Genomic DNA, 24906 nt, shown 5'->3' with positions numbered 1-24906 from the left:
AGGAGTTCATAAGCTATATTATAAATAACCTTGCTACCTAGATTATTTACCTTAGGTCCTGTAATAGATATACTAATTTTCTGGAGAAGAAGATTTACACCCTTTAAAATTAAGTTAATAAAGCTAGCCTGGAGCTGGCTAAGAAGGAAGGAATAGTACTATACTAGAAGGAAGAACTAGAAGTTATTTAATAAAAGTTAATTAAGTTTAAGTATATATTTACTATATTATAGGTTATTATTATCTTTATTATACTTACTCCTACTATTATCCCTGCTCCTACTAAACATGCCCCTCTTACTAAAGCTATAGTAGCTAATATAATAAGAGTACCTATACCTGTTTCTACTAGCCTATCCTTTAGTACCTATCTTAGTAAGAAACTCCCTAACCTACAAGAGTTTAATAGTACTTATTTTAATCTCTACTGCTTTATATAACAGATCTATAGTAAATTAGATACTAACTTAGACTATTTCCCGGCTGCTAAGGCCTGACTAACCTATATGGTAGGATGCCTGACTAGAAAGGCTTATAAACTAATCCTATCTAAGATAAGACTTAGTATCTTCTAGTTCCTGGACTATCCTAACCTACTTAATTATCTAGAAACAGTATTTAGAGACCCTAATTAAGTTTAAAATATTTAGAACTACCTCTATAGTTAGAAATAAAGAAACTTGGATTTTAGTATTTATTTTATAGAGTTTTATTATCTTACTCTAGAAGAAGAAATACTTAATAATTCCTTAATATCTTTCCTAACTTAAAATATCTTAGTCAAACTCCAAAATATATTACTTTATAACCCTACTCTATTCTAAAACTTCCAAGAATATGCTAACTATCTTTAATTACTAGAAAACTACTACTACTAATACTAGCTATAAGTATCCTATTCTTGCCTAATGCCTAGTTTCTACTATCCTAGCCTAGTAGTACTAAGGAATTTCCTTAGTTTTATTCTACCTAGTTACCCTATTACACCTCCCATGCCTAGAAGAGATTTAGATACTATAGATCTATCCTGTGCCTGCCACGCACTATACTCCCCTAAGGAAGGATAATATAAGTATAAGGAATACTTCTGCTATAGAAATAGAGTATATTATATAAAGGACTACCCCTTACCTAACTAATACCTTATATAAATCTAGGAGTAAATAAATATACTAGTATACCTTTCTAATCTAATCCTTACTATAATATTACCTACTTCCTATATTATAACTTGGAATAACCTCTTTACTACTCTAGAGGAACCTAACTAACCATACTTACTTAATACCTTGCCTAACTTAGAAAATGGAGTCTGCCTGGCTATAGTCACTATCTAGTGCTAGAACATATATAGAAGCTCCTGCTACTAGATATATTACTCTACTTATTCTATACTATTACTAAACTAACTAACTCCTCTAATTCCTGTTACATGCGTGCTAATCTTATAGTATGGCGGGTATAATTATATTAAAAAAATCTAAAAATACTAACTTATACTATAATTAATTCTAGAGTTAAAGGAGTTAGCTTTATAGATTACTAATAAGTAGAAATATATAGACTAAAGATTATTCTACTTCCTTATTTAATACCCTTATCTAGCTTCTATAGTAAGGAGGTAGAAGAAGGTATGGTAATTTATTATATAGAGGCTAATCTATTATTAAATAATTACTATAACTAGAAATTTATTTTCTATATTACTTATCTCTCTTATTACTTAATTATCCTAGGATTGGCCTGGCTTACTATATATAACCTGAAAATATATTTCTCTAATTAAATAACTATATTTAATAGCTAATATTACTATAAATACTGTAATATATCTTTTAAGCCTATAAGGGTAAGAGCCCTGATAAATATTTTCTAGAAAGATTAACCTAAGTAACTAAATTAATAAAAAGAACTACTAGAGTTAAAACCCCTTATATTTATAGAAATATACTAAATATTATTAAGAGTACTAGCTATATATACCTGCTATCTAGTATAGAAACTATACTAAATCTTGTTAGATAAAGTTAATAAAGAATTAAAGTATAGAAATACTAGTCTTAAATTATTGCCTGTACTTTCTCTAAAACTATAAGATTTTTAAGATATATTTAATCCTTAAGAAGTAGAGAAGCTGCTACTATACTAATTATATAATCATAATATCAAGATCTAAGAAGGAAAATAGTCCCTATTTAGTAAATTATACCTAATATCACAAGTATAATTAATTATTCTAAAGGAATAGCTAGAAGAGAATCTAAAGAAGGATTTTATATATTCTAGCTTATCTCTAGCTGTCTTTCCTATCTTATTTATTAACAAGCCTGGAGGTAGCTTCTACCTGTGTATAGATTATTAAGGACTAAATACTATATTAGTTAAGGATTATTACTTATTATCTTTAATTAAAGAAACCTTAAATAATCTGTAAGGAATATAGTACTTCTCTAAGATTAATCTAGTAGCTACCTTTAATAATATTTATATTAAGAAGGGGTTAGAGTACCTGATTACTTTCTAAACCTATTTTAGGCTATATAAGTCCCTAGTTATACTATTTAGCCTAACTAGTGCCCTAGCTACTTTCTAATATTTTATAAATAATATTCTGTAATAGTATATAGATATATTCTATAATATATTTCTAGATAATATCCTAATCTATAGCTATATAAGAAAAGAATATATTAAATACTTAAGGCAAATATTATAAATTCTAAGAGATAATAACTTATATATAAAGATATTTAAGTATAAATTTTACTAGCTAGAAGTCAAGTTTCTAGGTATTATTATTAGAAGAGAAGGTACCTGTATGGACCCTAAGAAGATTAAGATTATAGTAGATTAAAAATTACTTAAGATAGTTACTAATATTAAGAGTTTTATAGAATTTACTAGATTTTACTAATACTTTATTAAAGGATTCTTATAGATCCTTATACCTATTACTATCTTAGAGAAGAAAGAAATCCTATTCTCATAGACTCTAATTTACTAGACTACTTTTAAAATATTAAAAGTAGAATTTATTAAGAAACTAATACTATAGTCCTTTAATTAGGACTAACTAGTTATTTTAGAAATTAATACCTTAGACTTTATATCTACTGGAGTACTATTATAATATAATAATAATAAAATTCTATACCTAGTAAGATTCTACTTAAAGAAAATAACTCTAACTAAGTATAATTATAAGATATATAATAAGGAGTTACTAGTAATTATTTATTATTTAGAAGAATAAATCCTAGAACTAAAAGGATACTAGTATTTAATTAAGATTATAACTAATTATAGAAACCTAGAATATTTTATAATAATTAAGATATTAAACTAATAATAAGCCTAATAGTCTAAATTCCTGTCTTACTTTAACTTTATAATTGATTATTGCCTGGGTAAGTATAGGGTAAAACTAGATAACTTAACTAGAAGGTTATAGGATCTTCTTAAGGAGGGGAATAAATACTTACTATACTAGAGTTAAATAATACTAAAAAGAGAAAACTTGGTAAGTTTCTTATTTAAATACTTAGAGGAGTTACAGAGCTAGTAGATACTATAGTTAATCTAGTTTTGAGCTACTACTAGAAGGAAGTCAGTATGCTTCTAGCTGCCTGAGCCTGAAAAAGAAGAGACTATCTAGCTCCCTAAATAGCTAAGAGAGTGCCTAGATAGAGATTATAAATAAGACCTAGCTCTTAATAATATTTTAGAAAGCCTGGAAAAGGGCTATAATTACTATCTACTAATTATATTATCTGAGTATATCTATTATTCTAGACTTTTATTTTACTACAACCAACTATATATCCCTGATATGGAAGAACTAAAGATAGAACTAATATATAAATGCTATAAGAGTATAGTTACTAGCTATTAAGATAGATTAAAGACTTATAAATTACTATTATAATTATATTACTAGCCTGGAATATTATAGTTTATAAAGTAATAGATTTATAACTACTATACTTGTAAATAATCTATACCTTATTAAGATAGGTATTAAGATATATTTTATTTCTTGCTTATACCTGAGAGTTTCTAGAGAGATATATTTATTAATTTTATTATATATTTACCTTAAAGCTTAGGCTTTGATACTATTATAGTAGTAGTTAACTAGTTAATAAAGTTTTAATACTATATTTCCTATAGTAGCACCTATAATACTAAGGGAGCTACCTACCTATTTTAAAACTATATTTAGAGGTTTTATAGATTCCCTGAGTCTATTATATCTAATTAAGAATTCTAGTTTATATTAGTATTCTAGATGTACCTAAACTATATCCTAAAGATAAGATTACTCCTATCTACTACTTACTATCTTAAGATTAATAGGTAAATTAAATATATAAATACTATTTTAGAATAATATCTATAAGTCTATATTAACTACCTATAAGATAATTAGGCTAAATAGCTACTTATAGTAGAATTTACTACTAATAATACTAGTTCTAAGATTACTAGATACTCCCTATTCTTTACTTTATATAGTTTTAACCCTTATATAGGATTTAAGCCTATCCTACCTAATTACTGCCTATAAACTTGTAATATCTACTAATTCACCCTGACTATAAAGTAGATATAGGAATATTACTATACTACTATAGTTACTACTTAAGCCTGCTATAAATACTATACTAACTAGAAATACTGCCCTACTAGATATTATACTAAGGGCTAATTAGTCTAGTTAAATATTAAGAATATTATAACCCTGCACCCCTAAAAGAAATTAGACTAGAAAAACCTAGGTCCCTTCCCTATTAGGAGGGTTATTAGCCCTTATATCTATAAACTAGACTTACTTGAGAGTATAAAAATATATTTAGTATTTTATATTAAATTATTATACCTGACTACTAAAGACCTGCTACCTAGATAAGAGGAAACTAAACCCCTGCATGTTAAAGTTAATAGTATTAAGAAATAGGAGGTTAAGAAAGTAGTTAACTCTTACTAGGACTACCACAACTAAAGTAACTACCTGTATTTAAAGTATACTATTAAGTAGGTTAGATATTTTACTATTACTAAAGTTCCTGCTAGCTACCTAGAGAATACTACTAAATATATTACTACCTATTATTATTATTACCCTGGAAAGCCTAGACTTTAGGAATATTTTACTAGAGCTTAGCCTAAGAGAAGGGATACTATTATGGTATAGCTATATACCTATTTAGTTAGATTTTGCCCTAATTATCTACCTCTACTCCTGTATTTAAGCCATGTTATCCCTGATCCTGTTATAGCTCTTCAAGCTATATCCTTGTCCTAACCTGACCCCTACCTGTTGTACCTATACGCAGATAGCCTGAATATACATCCTGCTGTTAACTACACCTACTGCCTGCCTGCCCTCCGTGACAAAAGGTAGCTAGGGTATTATATAATTTAAAAGATATAACTAGATATTTATAATATTTATATCTTATATAAAATACTATTTTTTATTTATTACCTTAATAAATATAAATCTAATAGTAAGTATTTTATAAATCTAGTTTAGTAAATTATTTAGCTCTAACTAGTTAATTTATTAGTTTATTAATTTATAAGAGGGAATATTAATTCTTAATAATAATTATATTTAGGCCCTTATAATCTATATAAAGCTATAATAATTTATTAGCCTTTTATATAAAAAGTACTAGTATATTTATTATACTTATTAAGGGCTAGATTTATTTTTTTTCTAATATTTAATTAATATACTTCTTTAAAATTACTAATTCTATTCTTAATATATTATATAACTAGCCTATTAGTAATATTATACTAGTAACTAATAGTATATTATAACTAGTTTTTTTAGAGAAGAGTATCTCTACCTTTTTCTTTAAAAATATTAATTTTTATTCTTTATAATATTTAGAGAGAATCCCTATTATACTATTATTATTATATAGTTAGCTTAAGATTAGTATAGTAAGTCCTTATCTTATTATACTCTTAAATTACTTAGATAATTTAATTTTAATCTTTAATTTTTTTCCTTAGTAATACCAGGTATTTATTACTAAAGAGATATTAAAATTAACTAGGCTTAATTAATTATATTCTAGGATTAGTTAATATTCTTTTTCTTTTAAATTTACTATATAATATTCTATATTAAATTTTCTAATTTTATTAAGATTATCTATAATTTAGCTCTTTACCTAGAATCTTATATAATATAATATTATTAAATTATTAATAAAATATATAAATTATTTTATCTTTATTTTATTAAATTTTATTCCTTCTTTAATTAAGAAATAATAAGAAATAAAATCTTTATTTACTCTAGTATTTATAAGTACCCTTATTATAACCTATTTCTTACCTACTTAGATAGCTATAATAGCTAGGAAGGATCTTATTAGTATCTTTTTATTTTATTAGAATACTAGAAATTCTAGAGTATTTAATTATTATTAGTCCTAATTTTCTAATTTTCTTACCTCTTTAGTACCTTTTCTATACTAGAAGTATTTTCTTATAATATAACTAATTTAATTATACTAATAATATTAGTCTTTCTTTTATTAATTTTAGTAATTTTACTATTCCTTCTTTAATTCTTTCTACTAGAATTTATTTAATTAAAAATTTATTATTTTACTATTATCTTTCTTTTTTTTTCTTAAATTATTCTTTAATATATAAGATCCTAAAGATTAATTTAATTATACTTTATTTAATTTTTCTTACTTTTCTTATTTCTAAAATTTCTTATACCTTACTTTTAGTTTAATAACTTTAACTAGATTTTATAATATTATTATATCTTGCTAAATTTTCTTATATAATTCAGGCCAGGTTATTTAAATAACTAGCTAGTAAAAGAATCTTTTAAGATTAACTTTAATTATTAGAATAAATTTCTTTATCTAAGTTATTAGAATTTATATACTCTATTATAGTCCTTATCTTATATATAGAAATTAGTAAGCTACTATTTATCTATAATTTCTCTTTAATTCTAGAAAATTCTATAGAAATTTAGTAAACTTTATATAGATAAGTTCTTTAAAATTTATTTTATACTTAAAATATTATACTTATTTTATATTATTTTTTAAGTAACTTATAATATAATAAATTTTAATTATATTATTCTTATAAAATTTTCCCTATAACCTAAAGTAATCTTAAAGATCTTCTAGAAAGATACTAAGTTCCTTTAGATTTTATACTTTAAAAAATTTAGATTTAAGTACTTTCTCTCTATCTATTTATATAGCTTGTATTATATATTAGGTTATATACTATAGCTTATTATCTTCTATTAATTTAATAAGTTAGTACTAGAGAATTACTAGTACTATTAAACCTTTCTTAATAATAATTTCTAGAATTATAATTATAAATTCTATAAAGTTTAGATTTACTATTTTTTAGGAGAAGGAGTAGATAGTCCTTCTTATACTTATTATATTACTTTATTTAGTTAAGAAAGTACTTTAAATTATAAGTATCTTACTAGCAAGGTACTTAAGTATAGGTAGTATTAGTAAAGGAAGTAAAGCTATATAAAGTATAAGAATAATAAGAAGGTATTAGAAGTAATAAAATAAAATACTTATCTTTTAGTATTTTAAGAGTTATTATATTATTATTTATATTACCTAGTTAAGTTACTAATATGGTATAGGTAACTTGAATATTGCTGTTCTCCTAATTACCCTCAGTTACTGGGTATGTGGTTTGGCATGTGGTTCGGCATGTGGTTGTTGAATTGAAGGGGTATCTCGTGATGTACTTAGTAAGCAAAGGGGGGGTTATTACCCTATATTAAGGCCTTAGGCAAGCACACAACCCCCTAATAGATACATATATTAATATATCTAATCACCTACTTCTATTGAGCTACCCCTAGGATTATTATATATCTAATAATTAAGAGTCTTATATTTGCTTAAAGCATGTAAATCTATACTAATGACTTTTACTAAAACCTACTAATTATTAAAATACTGACAACCCTTACCAAACCTACTAATTAGTAAAATACTGAGCGCAATGCCTCTAACTATTAATAATAAAGATAATGCAGTAAGGCTTACCAAGTAGGAAGACTAGCTAATGTAGCAATCCTTATTTAAAGTACGGGCAAGAGACAATAATCTATAGGAAATAATAGAAGGTAGTAAGAGTTGTTTATAATAACTTACTAGACTAATCAGGGATAGTAGAGAAACTTTACTAGTAAATAATACTAGAAGTTCTATAGTATTATTATAAGACTTTAATTCCAAAGTAGTACTCTATAAAATAGAAATAGATAAGTATAACTATTAGGTTATAGAACTTAGGAAACTAAAAAATTAGGTCTAATATACTATTTCCTTAAAGGTCTACTACTTCTGCTGCGAGCTAACAAAAACTCTAGAGGAATAGTACCTTAAACTAAAAGAGCATATAATAGTTAACTAGAGATAAATTTAAAATATAGCCTATAATATCTACATGAAGGCAATCTAACCCCTAAAAGGTAACCTAGTTAGTTAGTTAAATAACTAGGAATTTGTTATTTAACAGGCAATTAAAGTAAATCTTAGAGTTATAATATTACTACTAGACTAGGTAGAAGACTTCTTAAATATAATATATTACCTAGCTCTATCCTAGACCGCATCCTATTAGTTAGACTATAAGAAGAAGATACTAGCAGGAATATTATTATTCTATACTATGGTAAATGACTTCTGCAATACTATTAATATATTCCTGTAGCAGCATAGTAAGACTAGTAGAGAGGCTTTTAGACTAATATTTACTACTAAAGATATAATAAATATAACTAGTAATAAAGAAATATCCTTACTATAAGATAAGGGAATAAAATATAAGTATAGATATAATAATATAGGAAGAATAGACTCTAAAAGGAGTACTTCTAAGGACTTATATTAGTTATATAATATATATTCTTAAAGGTATAAATAAATATAATACTTTTATCTATTTCTAGAAAAGGCACCCAAGGACTTCAAGGAAAGGAGTATAATAAGAAAGCTAGTTAATATATAACTTAAGATAAATAAGACCCTAGCTAAAAAGATAGTAAAGGAGTAAGAATAAAATAAACAAGACCTAGAATAACTAGAAGGAAGAAGTAACCAAGGAGTAGATTAAATAAAAGGCAGGAATAGAGGTAAAGTTAAAGCTTTATTTAATATCTAATTTAAAATTATACTATACCTATTATAGCACTCTATTATTCTTAACTTAAGATTATTAATTTATATATTTAATAATTTATATTAATTTAAGTAATATATAGAATTAATACAAGATAACTATATATAGGCAGGAGACTTGAAAGTACCTATTATAGGATATAAAGATATTAGTATACAGGTTATAACTTAAAGAGATAAAGATATAAAATATAGCTATATAATCCTCAAGGATATAGCTTACTATAAAGAAATAGCATGTAATCTAGTATTACTTATATTACTAAACCAAATAGGTATCTATTTTAAGAATAATCCTGACTCTAACCTACTCTATATATCTAAAGGTATAGTGGCAGCCTATCTTAATAAGAAATATGGCTAATTTATAATAAAATATAATAGCAAACTATATAATATAACAGGCCAGGTAATATTCTAAACTATTGCCAGTATTAGAGATATAAAATAGTAGTATTTATACCTTAAATATCCAGGACTACAGGTATTAGATTACCTAGTCAAGAATATTAAGGGGGTAAGGATTAGAGAACCTACTATAGTAGAATATAATACCTGTGGTATAGTAAAAATAAAGTAAAGAATTAACTAAAAGGACTATATTATTATAAAAGGACTAGATTTATAGTTAGTAATTAACTTTTATAATTTTAAAATAGGGATAGATAATTACTAAGCCCTACTATTAATTATAGATAGGTAGTCAGGTTTTATATAGGACTATTACCTCTTAGACTAATATATAGAGATAATTAAAAATACCCTGCTTAATCTATTTACCCTCCTAGAGAGGTGATATAATATTAAACCCCAAGTAATTAAATTAGATAGTAAGATAAAGGAATAATTGGAAGACTTTATATAATTTAAAGGAGCAAGACTTGATTACTTTACTCTATATATACTAGCCCAAAATAGAGGCGCAGAGCACTTAAGGGATATAATAAAAGAGAAGGCATGTATAATAAGATAAGGAGTAAAACTACCTATATTTTTATAGCCTGAATATATTTATATGGTAGTATACCTATATAACTAAATATCTAAATATTAGGCAGGATAGAAAATACTAATTAACTAATTCTATATTTATATTACCTACTAAGATAGAGTAGTAGTAAAATATAAAAAACCTTAAGAAGCTCACCTAAAAGTATATAATTATAAGATATTCATAATAATTAAACTATAAATAATTATAATAGTAAAGTATAAAAAGTAGTTTAACTTAAGAATATTTATAAAATATATAGTAAGATATAAATCTACTAATATCTATTAAATATAGAACTTAAGGAAGGAAAGGAAGATTATCTATATAAGGAATATTATATTTAATAAGGAAGAATTCTTCTTAGAAGATAGAGATATATTTATTTAAGTAATAAAGAATAATTTCCTGATAATTAAAATTAATAAATTTAAATAAATAATTAAGGATATTAAAGTTAAAATCTATATTCTAATCTAGGGAGTATTAAATACAGATTACCCTATAATAGAGGATATTCTAGAAGGTAATTTCAACTTACTTAATTATCTAGTTTAAATATCAAGATTAGTACTTGAAGCCATGGATAAGAATAAGGATACTAATATAAACAAGTAAATAGCCTATCTAATATTACTAGGCAGCAGCCTAGAATAGTTAGTAGTAATGTTGGCAGGTACTTACCAATATAAGATAGCTAAAACTAAAGAAGAAACTAAGCTAAATAAAAGCTACTAAATTATATAGAAATCAGTATTCATGGCAGGGAGGTTAATACAACCAACCTAATAAGATGGAATACTAGCCTCCAAGGCAGAAATATAAAGATAGAATAGGTAACTAGAGAGTCTAATTAGGATCTATCTAGATTAGTTACTAACCTTTCTAAAGATATACTGCCAAGTTAAAAACTACCTACTATCTAAAGAATTTATAAAGGTAGAGCAGGATTACCTAGCTAGTTATAAAATAATAAAAATATAGATAGAAGTAGATAGACCTAAGTATATAAAAGTACTAGAATATAAATAAGTATATATATATAAAAGTAATTAAGGTAGTAACCTAACTAAATATAAAGTATACCTAGTAGTAAGAGAAGATTAATAAAAGGATTTAATAAAGGACCTATATACTATAACTCTAGTAGTAAGATCCCTCTAAACCTTCCTAGTAATAGCAGCCTAATTTAATCTAGAATTAAAGTAATATAATATTATAAATATATTTATTAATATAGATAATAATAAGGAAATATATATAGAAATACCTTTAGAATATTAAAAACTAGGTAAAGTATTAAAGTTAAAGAAAGTACTATATAGACTTAAATAATCCCCTTACTTATAGTAGATAACTCTCTAAAAGGTTCTAAAGTTACTAGGATATAAACCTATCTTATATAAACTATATTATATTACTAGAGGCAGGATCCTAATATTCTTTTATATAAATAATATTATATTTGCCTATTACTAAAAATTATTAGTATAAATATAGGCCACCATATAAGAGCTTTAGGACTAGTTTAAGATAATAAGAGGAAATAACTTACAATAGTTCCTAGGAATAGAGATTATCCAGGATAAAGAGAATAGGCTTATCTAGCTAGATTAGTTAGTATATATTAATAAGATTACTAACCTGGTAGATAAAAAGGAAGGTCTAGATACTACTCCTATATTAGTAAAAATAGTGCCCTAGAAAGATTAAGATAGAGTATCTTACCTATATACCTAATAATATTAATAGAAGGTAGGATCTATAATATATATAATAGTTATAACTTAACCAGATATTATATTTATAATATCCTAGTTATCCTAGTACTTTATAAACTCTAGTAAAGAATACTATATTAAAGTAGATTAATACCTATAATATCTAAAAAGAATAAATAAACTTATCCTATAACTTAAAGATTTAAATAACTACCTGTTATATAGTAATACCTTATTTATAGATAATTAGGACTAGAGAAACTCGCAAGGATATATTATAAAGTTATTTAGAAGTATAATAAGGTAGAAAGCTAGTAAGTAGGTAACTATAATAACCTCTATAATTAAAGTAGAATTATTAGCATTATTATATATAGTAAAGGAAGGAATCTTTACTAAGTATCTACTAGATAAAATCTAGGTAGAGTTAGAGAATCTAATTATTAATATTTAATATAATAATATGTAAACTATCTAACTAGTAAATAAGGAAATTAACTACCTAAATATAAGGCTATGCTATATAAATATCTACAACTACTAGATTAAGTAGGAAGCCTAGAAGGGAAGGATAAAAGTATTATATTATCCTATTACTAAGATAATTATAGATAGGTTAACCAAGGTGCTACCCTACTAAAGCTTTAAGGTATTTATAAAAGATTTGGGGATGGTAGAGAGACTAAAGTTAATAGATAACCTACTACTAGATATAGTTTAAACCTATCTAGGATAAGAATAGTATCTTAAATTGTATAATTACAGGTTTAAACTAGATAAAATTCTTTAAACCTGAGGGGGTATATTAAATTAAAGGGGTATCTTATAATATACTTAGTAAGTAAAGAGGGGGTTATTACCCTATATTAAGGCCTTAGGCAAGCACACAACCCCCCAACAGACACACACATCAATATATCTGATCACCTGCTTCCATTGAGCTACCCCTAGGATCATCATATATCCGACAGTGGTTGCATGTCACGTGGTCGCCGTGACATCTTGCCAGGTGGTATTTTACTACTTGAATTGGGCATGACTGGTCACAACTAGTACTACTAGATAGGTGATTTTGAATCCTGCAGCTTTATAGAATATATTACTGACTTACTACTAGTATTATCACATATGGTAATGAAATTTGGTTATTACTGGTCCCAACTAGTCAAATTTGGTAGCCACCTGGCGACCTGGCGACCTGGCGACCTGGCGACCTGGCGAGCTGTACATTCGAACAAACCACCTAAGTCTTGTACTTTTCTGTCAACCAAGTGAAAGATTATTTTACTGTTATCTGTCCATTTTTGTACGACAAGGCCATTCCACCTTTCTCGAGCACCAGGAAGGTATGTTGCCCATTGCGAACCAAAATATTTGTCTCCTCAGCCATTCTCAATTTATGATTTGCTTAACCAGTCACATCCCTTTCCATATCTGGGTTCTACTATTCATACAAAGGTCTCATTATCTTTTTCACACATTAGACTGTGTGCGGTCTAACAACGCGCTCTTTTTTTCTGCTGACAGAATATCCTATCACATGCATGGTCAAGTTTTCTGCCGGCATAATCTTGTATGTGAGATTTTGGGTTCCCTGCAGACCTAAAAGAGCACAGAGTACGGCAAGCTAATACTGCCATTCTGCAACAATAAATTTTTCGATTTTTTTGCGGGCAGAATTCCTAATTAGGACTAGTCTTGAACTATATAATATTATTATATAATATTATATTACTATATTAAGGTAATCTTACTATATTAAGGTAATCTTACTATATTAAGGTAATCTTACTACTCTACCTCTATTTAGGGGTATCACGTGTTATTATATAACCCTGTATTATAATTAATCTACTCTAGTAGAGATCCTTAGTTGCATTATATTAGTAGTATAATATATTTTATCTAGCATGGATAAACTAATTACCCGTAAGTTATATAGGAGGTAAGAATTTTAATTTTAAAATCTAAATATTCTAGGTTCGACCCCTATCTATATTAAAATTACTTGGGATATCTTAAAAGGTTGATTAGGAGGTCGATTCAGAGGTTGATTAGGAGGTCAATTAGGAGGTCGATTAGAAGGTTAACTAGAAGGTCAAGTCAACTAGAAGGTCGATTAGGAGGTCGATTAGGAGGTCGACTAGGAGGTCGATTAGGAGGTCGATTCAGAGGTTGATTAGGAGGTCAATTAGGAGGTCGATTCGGAGGTCAATTAGAAGGTCAACTAGGAGGTTGATTAGGAGGTAGGTTGAAAGTACGGAGTATGACTAGAGAACTCACTAGGTCATAATTAATTATATAATATAATATAGTAATATATCTTATATAATATTAAATATATGAATCTAGCAGGCAGTTGTTGTAGCGGTCAAAGGTCTTAGTGAGAATTTTGATTGTTGCGGAGTGGCGGTATTAGCTTGCCGTACACAGAGTGACTTTCTGCCGGTATGTATACATAATCTATAACGTAAAAGTTCTAGTTTCTGCCAGAAAAATCTAGGATGCTAGACAGTTTATGAAAATTGCCTCCAACTCGTATAATCTAAAGCCCATTTTCATAATTGTTACCCTTGAGCTTGTCCTTTTCAATATTTAGGTCACGAGACTAGAGATTATAAAGATAATAGCAATGTATCCCGTCCTTGTATAATGGAGTGGAAGGACCTTGAAGCTTTTGTAGTAAGTTTACATGATAACAATTACTGCTGGCGGCGAGCAAAGTTCTAGATTCTTTAATTAATATCAATATAAAGGTTTATTAAATGTATTCTCTATATATTCTAATGATATCCTTGCGGCTGTTTCAATTTTCTTGATCAAGTTGACTGCTGTGATGATGGTTGTATAAGAGACCAGCGTTTTCGAAGTGAACTCGCCAATCGGTTAGGGAAATGCTTCTGGAAGGCTGGGGTTACTGTGTCGAAAGCAGCTAACTCTCTTATGAGTAAATTGAGTAGCTTATCTTCTTTCCCACTATAGGGTAAAGCTTTGCGCCTCATGCTATGTGAATTTGTAGGCTTCTGACAGGATTTGGTCGCTTGCTCGCGAGCTTTTGCTCTTGTCTCGCAGCTCGTCGCTCCGTTCATAGGCTCTCATTCAACAGGCTGCGGAACACTGGTCATCCCACATGCATTTAATGCAGTACCCGGCATGGATGGTAGTATTGCGATACACCATCATCTCGTAGTGCTGACTAGTCATCAAGGGAAGGTGATTTGCACAGTACTCTTCAAACTCACTACTTTTCCCGTCATGGAAGGTAAAGCATTCCCAACAATACTTAACCTATCAAAGCAGGATTCTCGTGCTACAGGCATATTCTTGTCGTAGGCAACCATAAATATGCGAATTACGCCCAGATCTCGACTTGCTATAGAGCGTCAGTAGTCACTTGGAGAAAATAGCATGGTAACTCACAACTCTAACAAGACACCGCAACTAGCTACTGGACAGCAGCCCTGGATAGGCTCTTCTCTCGGACGGTAGACCACAGTAAAGTCGCGAAGACATTGGGTGTAGAGATCTCTCACCACACTGGCTTTTTCATCAAATGAAAGAGGCGCATTGGATGAAATGACCGCCACTAAACAGCCCAATTCAGGCATGAGCTTGCACAGCACCTGTTTCTCTACAGCCTGTTATTTCTGGTCAGCCCGCTCGCGACCTCTAGTCAAGATTTTCCAATCACGTCGACTTTAAACCCATTCACTCTAATATTGTTGCAGTCTTCTAGAGTAAATCTCTCTTCGCAACACCATATGTTCTTTATATATACGTTTAGACTCCTCATCATCTAATACGTCACAAAGCTCCTTCATTCTGGCTTGCAGGCGTGGATCTGCCTCAATACTCTGCTCCTCTTCGAATGGTAGTCGACGTGGAAGACCAGCCTCGTGAAACTGACCGAAACCCTGAAAATATTCCACATGACCGTGTTCAACGGGCTTCCGTCTAACAGTGTTGGTAGCATCCACGCTGGAACAGTCGGCGAGATAATTATTTCCAAACACAGCCGTAGATTTCTGTGTCAAGATCTGAGCAGTGTGTGTCAGGGAGTACTTTTCTGCCCGAGTGTAAGTAAAACATAGACTTGAATCGGGGAAGTAAGATGGACGACCAACCTTCGACCGCTGCACCTAAGGCACGGCGCATTGCATGAACTGTAGCAGTAACATAGTAACACGCAGCAGCCATAATCCTTCTAAAATCGGCCTGATAGCTCTCCTTGGTCAATGGGTCTTCACTGACCCCTTCAGCTGTTGCGGGTCGAATGATGCATCGATTTCTAGCCTCATCATTCCATCGGAGGACTAACTCGTTCTGTCCCTCTGGAAATTCTCCGCTCGAAAAATTCTTCTGGTGTGGAAAAGCCGAAGAGAGCTTTGTCTGCAAGGGCCAGGGCCACGAGATATAAAGCTCCCGAGTATATGGGTTCATCGCACTCCCAGAGCGCGGTACCGAACCTTCCATTATTAGACATAAATCAGAAGCATGGAAAATAACTGCTTACATCGTATTCTCGGGGTCTTTATTGTTCTTGACGAACTGTTGATCGACTCGCCATCCGACTCGCCAAGGAACATCACGAGCACGAAACAACACAAGCTGAATATTCTTCTTCATGTCAGAAAAGTCAATGTCAAATATATAGGACTGCCAAAGTCTCACCTTGTAACGGAGCCCCTTGCCATCTCTTTCTGCTAAAGGAGGCGTGAAGGAAGACACTCGCGCACCAGTGTAAAGAAATTGAAGGGTGGCAAAATGAAATTGAATGCGATGTCACCCGGAAATGAAGAAGGGGTCATCTGCAGTCCAGAGAGTAGTCATGACACGCTCAAAGTCTTCTAGTTTGAAATTATACTTTGGCTTTCTGATAGTTGAAAGGAGACCTTCTTCGACCAGGTTATGTTCAATCCACTATGCTGTTAATAGAAGCATCGCATAAAGTAGCAGGTAGTGCTTATGTAGTAGAGGTCCTTTCGGTCCTGATTAGAGATCTCGTTTCCGGTTTCAAAGAAAAAGCCTGGGACAAACTCTTGCGCACGGATCAAAATCGTATGCATAGTAGGTCGTTCATCAGGAGTAATTTTGCCCTTTGTGGAGGCGACAAGCCAACGGATGAAGGCTTTAAGGTCTTGCAAGGAGGGAACTGGGTGGCCTTCTCCAATCTTGTATCCCTCAGGCATGTTTCTTTCGTCGATGAGGAACCTAGTATGCAGTGTCAATGTAGGCTCCATGTTTAGTACTTTGCACAGACTCACTCCTTATATTTGCGTACTCTCTGCTTGTAAATCTCTTTTGTCTTTGCCGATGCTCTACCTCTGGTCCTTTCTGCATCTTTCTGGATATGAGCACTGGCATCGTAACCTCGTTGTCGACGAAGCTCACGGCGGGCTTCCCTTCTCCTTTCGGCCTGAGATGCTTTCCATGCAGCAGAGCGTCCAGCCATTGCGTGTACTATTGATTCAAAGAGATTGAGTTTGGAAGAATGAGAAGTAGGAGACAAAGAAGAATTCGCATGTAGAGGGATGATAGAGGAACTAAAAGCACACTGGCGAGAAGTTCGTATTTATGTTGTTGAGTGAGGTGGAGTAAACGCATATTAGGCTATTACTGACCACTCTTTTCCATTTCCACGGAGTATGAGCTAAGGAAATATGATTTTCCATGTTGAAATTATGGTCAAATAGAATTATTCGGTCCTCGTCTATGTGATGCCTTCACAAAAGTGATGTGTTGTTATCTCATACTCTCGGGTTTTAGTTCGTACGCAGTTTAGAGGCCTGGTGCTAGTCACGTGGAGGCCAATCTTGGTCGAAGCAGGAGCTGCTCCCGAAATCCGGGAGCGGTCGGAAAACTTGGTGCGTGCTCAGTGAGAGATCAGTGAGTGCGCAGGAGCACAGAAGGAGCAGTCAGGTGCTGCCCTCACAAAAGCGGCGGCACCCGTATAAGGCAAGCGGACGGGACTCGCAGCAAAACATTCCAGTAATGTGTTCAACGGGGAATTCCCGAAATCCCGGACGCCTCAGGCAGCCAATGCATATCCGATCAGCCCTATCCGAAATCGCCTCCAGAAGTGTACAGCAACTACCTAGGAAACTAGTTAGTTCAAGCTGTATGCTTACTCAATGCTTAGAATACCTTCTATACTCCAAAATTGGTCGTGATTTATATTATAACGCGCTCTACTCTCCTTGTTGACTCTTCAATGTCAGGTATGGGTTGGATAAACTCCTTACAAACATGTGTAGAATACCCATGCATACCCGTCAACCATCGGATACTAACCAACCCATCGGATAACTAGTTGTATCCCATCGGCCCGAAGACACACTACTCTGGACTGTATGTACTGGAATCCAATCTAGATATATTCCCAGTGACATCTCCCACTCGACTGTCTTTATTTCGGTTCTTGATTCAATCCCACTCCCTACAAGAAACAACCTCAAGAAACCAACCCCAAGAAAAGAAAGAAAGAAAGAAAGAAAGAAAGAAAGAAAGAAAGAAAATGTCCTACCAAATCACGACCGACTCGACCCTCTCCCCACCTAACGCCCCCGCCCTGATCGCATTCATGGAATCCTTCTACAGAACCAGCGACACCGAAGCGCTGCACGATCAATACGTGGCTAGTTTCACGAATGACGCGACGCTGATCATGGGCCCGAAAACCGCAAGGGGGGAAGATGGTACTTTTTCTTCTTCTTCGAACCCTTTCTCTCCTTAATAAACAATCTAGAAATCCGCTCCCTCCGCCACGGCCTCTGGACCCACGTCGCAAATCGCAAACACTTCCCAACGCGGATCTTCTTCGGCGCCGCGAACGAGCTCATGCTCTACGGGACCGTCCGGTATATGCTGAGGGCTGCGCCGGAAACCGAGATCGAGGTTCCGTGGGCCGGCAGGGTTGTGTTTGATGAGCAGCGGGAGTTGAAGATGAAGTTTTATCAGGTTTATTTGGTTCGTTTTCTTTCTCTCTCTCTCTCTTGCGGGTTGATTGCGGGTTCTGTACTGATTGATTGATTGATTGATTGCGTGTAGGATCCTTCGGTTCAGTCGGGGAAGAAATGAAACATAATTCATTACTCTGGAAATAAAGCCAACAGAGGTAGGTGTCTGGCTGAGCTGAGCTGGGCTAGTGAGATAGGTACTTACTTACGGTTCGAGTGTACATACATTACAAAAGAACTAGCATATACGCATGCGTTGGCGGACTGGCTGGACTCTGGACGCCTCAATTGAATAGATGACACATAAAAGTAGAACTCAGTTCATTCCTCTCTTCTTCTTCTTCTTCTTCAGGTTCGTAGCATCAATCGCTCCCCGGTCCATATCCATATCCATATCCATATCCTGGCCGTTTGCCCATATCTCATCTGAAATATTTCAATCTCATTCGCAATGTATTGTAGGGAGGAGATAGAGAGAGAGGTAGGAGAAGATTGAAGTTGTCAAACGTCAGGACTTTTTCATTATTTTAAAACAAATCCGAGACTAAAATTTACTCGTCATCCTCCTCCTCCTCCTCGTCAACGGTGGTCTTGGCAATGCGGTCAAGATCCCGCTGGCCGCTCTGGGTAATGCGACGGCCGCCCTTGTCCTCATCTTGCTCGAGGACACCAATCTTCTCGAGGGACTGCATGACCTTACGATCGACGGAGCCGGAGGCGTTGACGTGGTGGCAGGGCTTGGAGCCGCGGTTCTTGGTAGAGCCGTGGACCTTGCGGAGACGACCAACACCAACGGTCTTGCGCATGTAGATGTGACGGGCAACGGCAGCAGCGCGGACGTAGTACCTGCAGTGGCATTCAGTTAGATTATGGCGATTTTCACACAAAAAGTGGCATTCTTCAAAGTTCGAGAGAGGGTTGGTCGTACCAGTCGGCATCCTGGGGAGGGAGTTCGTTGGAGGCAGAGGTCTTCACGGTATCAACCCAGCCTGTAATTGTATTTATTATTAGCAATCATTCCATCTAGTCAAGGGCTTTTTTTTTTTTTTTTTTTCAGGAGTAGCGACGAACCGGGAATAGGGAGCTTGCCCTGACGCTTCAGGAAAGCAGCGTAGGAAGTGATGAACTTCTGCGCCTGTAATTCAAAAAAAAAAAATAAATGGTCAGCACATTTCCCTTTTCTCAACCCGAGTAAAGCCCTGATTTCTCGGGGGATCGTGGATTCCATTGTGCAGTCTGTCCGTCTCTGTATTTCTAGTGCCGTAGTATCGTGTCGAATATATATATATATCCTCGTGGTTGTCGTTCAAATCCATTCATTCAATTCGACCCCCCTCTCTTTCTAGATTTTCAACCCCCGGCCAGGTATTATCGTACGGAAATCCTCGTCTCGAGTATAGATATCCCACTATCCCATCGCAATCGTCTGTCGAATCTGGTGTGCACAGCATCGATACCTTCCTCCCCCCTCCCCCCGCGGCCCCTTTCTCCTGCTTCTCCGAACCAATCGATCCCACCAGGCAAACCGGGGCAAAAACAAAAAAAACAGTAAGGTGAAAAGGGACAACTTACGTCCACATCGCGAACGGTGACACCACCCATTTTGGCGACTTTTGACCTCGAAAATAAAGGTGTTCGGGGGAGTTGAAGAGGGCGAGGTGAAAGGATGGGTGGTCGGTTGTCGTCGTCGTTGGGGAGTCGGTCAGGTCAAACCTCAAAATTTCACTCGCACACAAGGGAACCCAAAGTGCTGGCGGCTCGGTTGGTTGTGCGCGCTTCGCTTAGCCTGTTTGGGTCTAGCCGTACCCTAAGCGTTGGACGCCTGGGGCATGAACTTTTGTACCATGTGGATAATTACTAAGCAACATAACCCTTCATTAACTAACTAACTACCTAACTACCTACCTAGGTACCTAGGTAATTTACTCCGTGGAGTGAAAAGGTTGAAGGGAAAAATTATATTAATCTATCGCAAATCCCGCGAATCCCATATTGTACAGTCTATTGTATTAATGTCATGTCTCATCAGTCCGAATCCATCCATCCCCAACGCCCAAAACAAAAGCCGAAATGTAAAACTAATTAAAGTGTAGGCGCTCTCTTCAACCCAACACAATATCGCACAAACAAGGTATCTATAAAGTGTCCATGCCGAATACCCGGCGGACGTTGTTTCTCAAACTCGTCGATAGCGTCCTGGACACCGAACCCGCATCGTTCGATGAGGTAGCTGACAATCAGGAACCCGGTTCGGTTGAAACCGTAATGACAGTGAACTCCAACAACAGGGCGTGGATGCGGAGGCTTGCTGGATTTCTTCATCTGCTCAGTGATCTCCCGTTGTAGCCGATCGACCAAGGCAATAAAATCCCGAACCTCGTCCGGCGTCGGGGGAATCTTGGACACAGTGGGGTATTTATGGTAATGGATACCACCCGCTTCCAATGATGCCGGGTTGTACACAGGACTTTCGTGGCTGATATCGATCACTGTATAGATCTCGCCACGGTGTGCCTGTGAGAAGAGGACGGGGTTATGCTCTTCGTCAACCTCTCGTAGCATTTTAAGAGCCACGAAGGTGTTAGCAATTCGTTGCGAAACAGGAGGAACTTTCTTCCACTTGGCCAGATTTTTAACATCCCACTTGCCCGAAGTGTTCAGATATTGTAGCTGCCATCCAAGGCTCAGACGCTGATCCACATGTTGGGGGAGGAAGTCTTGAATAATTCCGGCCAATGTGCGGTAAGTCGCACGGTCGTAGAGGAGTGCATGGGAGGCTGGCGCCGGAAGGATCACAGTCTTGACAGAACGCTTTGGTTTGCCTGTACTTGCGATTTCCTTTTCATTCTCCTGGGATTCGATGCCACATTTCTCGTCGTTTGCGAGAGTGTCAGGGGACCCTGGAGCTAGAGGCTCGAAGCTGGCAGCATCAGGTATTGTGTTGCTACCGTCGGGGCTCTCGTCAGCGTGCGCGCTTGGATCTCCGAAAAACCCGAGAATTTGCTGGATCTCTGCGGGTTTGGTCACAGTGTCGGATTCGCCCGCGACGAGTAAAACCGGTGTTTGCACACCAGCCCAAATATCCTCTCCAGGAAGACCACCAGTTGCCTTACCGTTGGTGTAGGAAGGCAGAGTTCCCCAGGCCATCCGCCTCCAGACAGACGTCTTGCTCTGTCTGTTGTAACGAACCTGGAGGCTGCGCGTGTCGGAGTCTGCATCTGCACCGACAAGCCTGTTGACGCTGTTACTGTTCAGACCACCGCGTCTATCCCAGTGCCTCCAAAGGTCAAATATAGGACCCGGGATATTTAGCAGACGGCGGAACGAGGCAACCTCTTTAGGGGAAGGAGGCGAGGCGCGAGGACAGACAGCGACCAGTCCAAGGATATGGTCCTTCACGCTCAATCCAAGTGGAGAGAAGGATGATGTAAGCATCGCGGAAAGGGAACAGCCGAGACTGTGGGCAATGAGAACGACTCCCTGGCCCGCCTCTTTATCGCGATGCTGGTCGATGGCCGTCGCCAGTAGTTCCGCGAGTGCTTCAACGGTATAAGCATCCCATGAGGTTGGTTCGAAGGAAGATAATCCGCAGCCTGGAAGATCAATTCCGAAGCACGGCCCAACATTCGACAGACTTGTGAGCAGATGGTTGAACTGCGCGAGTGACCCTCCTAATCCGTGAACGAAAACAAGCAACGGCATTGGTGATGGCTTGGTGGGAAACTTGTCCATTTGGGGATGCGGACGATAAAATGTTCGGATTGATGGGTATTTGGCGACAGATGTAGAGTAAGAGCGGTACGTAGAATGTTTCCTCAATAGGCCTGGATCTGTATCAAGCGCTTTGTCACTGTTAAGAGCTGTATTTTTACATAGAAAACGCGATCAGAGGCCTTACCAGTTTCGGCGCCCTCGGCCTGCTGGGATGGGTGCGAATTTTGCGAACGCCCACCTTCCATGCCATGATGCAACGATCCAGAGCTGTCATAATCATCCTCGTCGGATGAAGTCACTGTTCCTCCAGATCGTTGGGGGTATTCCTTGCGAAAGCCGCGACGCAGACGTCTCTTGGACGACTGTCCACCCCTGCGTCGAAACACCGAGGAGAACACTCCGCAACCGACCATGGTGATAAAGCAGGTAGTTAAGAGTAATATCTTGTTCCAGTTCACAGAGCCATCTAGGTAAAAGGATTGGGAACGGACAAAAGAGATTAAAGCGGAGGTATCGACGTTAGGTAGCCCTAGACGGGATGGAGAAAGAGAGAGTCGGACATTGGCAGACCTCATAATCCTGGAGATTTAGGCTCTCAACGTTTATATTAAGTTCACCAGTTATCCAGTTAGTCCTGCTGCAAGTCTCCCCGCTCCTGAAAGAAGCCAGGTCATTCACTGATCTTCAAAGCTCCTAGTTTCAGGACTAGCGACGGGAGTTTCTCCCCCCGTAGGCGCCACCAACCGGAGGCGCGAGGATGTATTCTGGAATGTAAATGGAAAGCTTCAAGGAACACCGTGGGACCGATTAGCAGCGTACACGAGACGGAACGGCGAGCGCTCTTTGGTGGAGGGAACGTTCGGGTCAAGAGTGAGGCGACCAGGCGGGTCGTTTAAATCGATAGGTCTTTTGAAGGAGGTAAGGGAGGTCAAATCTGGGCTATAGTTTAAGCTGGAATTGAGCCAATGAGTGGTAGGAATGCGTCACGTTCAGCTTCCAAGGCGTAAAAATGGTCTGGATCCCCCGGGGGAAGAGTATTGAAAAAGAGAGTCTGTATGCAGTAAACTGGTCACAGTCGTCAAGAGCACGTCATGATTCGTGAGTAGTCATTGGTATACTTCAATTGTTGGAGGAAGAGGGTTTCCCAAGGGTTTCTTTTTCCTGATCGCAACAAAAGTTGGGAAGGCGGGCGATGAATCATTTGTTCGAACTTCGCAGTTGCGGAATCGGGATGCCCAGTCAGGCTTGGGTGCTGAGTCCCGTGGCTGATGACTCAGCGGAGAGTTCCCGTGGTATATTTTTTCTTTTTTTTTTTTTGGCTACAGATTTACAGATCCAGTCTCCCGGTTTAGAGTGGAAAAGGGGGTGAAAATATAGTTCGAACAGGGGTTTAACAATACAAGTAAGAATAAAGCAGCAAGCAGGGGGGATATCCTACTACTATTGCCTTTCCACTTTCGGTCCAACTGGGCGCCGCTTTTTGCAGAGAAAGTGACTGTCACCCTAAGCGCTCGTCTAAGCTTACACGTGCTGGTTATATGACCCTACTAAACTAGGTACTGCAGCACTCTTCTTCCTTTATATCGCTCAACCAGCTTGTCGTATGGCGGGTTTACGAGCGCCTACTTGACCAATAAATGGGACATCTAAAAATATTTGCTACCGTGAGTATGTGACTTTGAGCGAATGATATGAGAAGGGCGGGCTAAGATTCCGGCAACGCTAGAAGATGGATAGTCTGCCGGCGAAGGTCATCAACCCAAAAATTGAGCTATAGTATATACAATGCTATATCATCAGGCTAACCGCAAGTATTTTAGATTGCAGGGGTTTTCCTTCTATCATTCGGACCAGAAAGTCATCGTGATAATAATTCTTTACCCGTTTCACTAATAAATCGTGGTCATGGAGCCCGTCGCTGAGCCACGCGATCGGTACAATCTCCGCAAAGCACTCATCCTTATTGAAAGAGACATCAAAGCCCTGGAAGAGAAGGATATACATACCTTGGACCAAATACGTCCAGAATAATATAACATAGAATTGTTTTAGAAGTTCTACCTACAGACTTTGTCCTAAAGACTAGTGTAGTTGCAGGTCAACCCTTTCTATATCAAGACAAGATATGACCATGGTTAGGTAGACTACAGCACCAAAATGACACCTCAAGCCTCCATTTATTTCGCGGAATAAATAACGTCATGATTTATTAAATATGGGACATGTGAAGACGTCCTGCATGGTTACTGGATTAAGGGGTATATTAAAACCGCTAATGGATGCCATTTCCCGCATTGAAATTTAGAAAT

General features: G+C 35.2%; 5 protein-coding genes across 5 annotated transcripts; 1 reads left to right on the top strand and 4 right to left on the bottom strand.

Moving 5' to 3' along the window:
* Positions 1-15279: 15279 nt before the first annotated feature.
* On the bottom strand, positions 15280-16553 carry P175DRAFT_0531869 (uncharacterized protein; the record flags this gene model as incomplete). The annotated part of the gene is made up of 6 exons (XM_040899912.1): positions 15280-15300; positions 15377-15558; positions 15706-15993; positions 16052-16186; positions 16242-16393; positions 16441-16553. The coding sequence occupies 6 exons, from the start codon at positions 16551-16553 to the stop codon at positions 15280-15282; spliced, it is 891 nt and encodes a 296-aa protein (XP_040751923.1).
* A 302-nt stretch (positions 16554-16855) lies between these two features.
* P175DRAFT_0492880 (uncharacterized protein) lies at positions 16856-17379 on the bottom strand (the record flags this gene model as incomplete). The annotated part of the gene is made up of 2 exons (XM_040895924.1): positions 16856-17138; positions 17192-17379. 2 exons carry the CDS (start codon positions 17377-17379, stop codon positions 16856-16858), a joined length of 471 nt encoding a protein of 156 aa, XP_040751922.1.
* Positions 17380-18253: 874 nt separating this feature from the next.
* P175DRAFT_0501144 (uncharacterized protein) lies at positions 18254-19039 on the top strand. The gene is made up of 3 exons (XM_040897102.1): positions 18254-18622; positions 18673-18893; positions 18975-19039. Exons 1-3 carry the CDS (start codon positions 18442-18444, stop codon positions 19002-19004), a joined length of 432 nt encoding a protein of 143 aa, XP_040751921.1. The 5' UTR covers positions 18254-18441; the 3' UTR covers positions 19005-19039.
* Positions 19035-20585, bottom strand: P175DRAFT_0501142 (40S ribosomal protein eS19). The gene is made up of 3 exons (XM_040897101.1): positions 19955-20585; positions 19812-19872; positions 19035-19729 (listed from the first exon to the last, which is right to left on the bottom strand). The coding sequence occupies exons 1-3, from the start codon at positions 20109-20111 to the stop codon at positions 19435-19437; spliced, it is 513 nt and encodes a 170-aa protein (XP_040751920.1). The 5' UTR covers positions 20112-20585; the 3' UTR covers positions 19035-19434.
* Positions 20586-20965: 380 nt separating this feature from the next.
* On the bottom strand, positions 20966-23172 carry P175DRAFT_0438348 (RNA 5'-triphosphatase domain-containing protein; the record flags this gene model as incomplete). The annotated part of the gene is made up of 2 exons (XM_040893908.1): positions 20966-22725; positions 22782-23172. 2 exons carry the CDS (start codon positions 23170-23172, stop codon positions 20966-20968), a joined length of 2151 nt encoding a protein of 716 aa, XP_040751919.1.
* Positions 23173-24906: the final 1734 nt, after the last annotated feature.

The sequence above is a fragment of the Aspergillus ochraceoroseus genome (assembly GCF_002846915.1).
Source record: "Aspergillus ochraceoroseus IBT 24754 chromosome Unknown P175scaffold_4, whole genome shotgun sequence".
Lineage (NCBI taxonomy): Eukaryota > Fungi > Ascomycota > Eurotiomycetes > Eurotiales > Aspergillaceae > Aspergillus > Aspergillus ochraceoroseus.
This window is presented reverse-complemented; position numbering and strand designations above follow the sequence as displayed.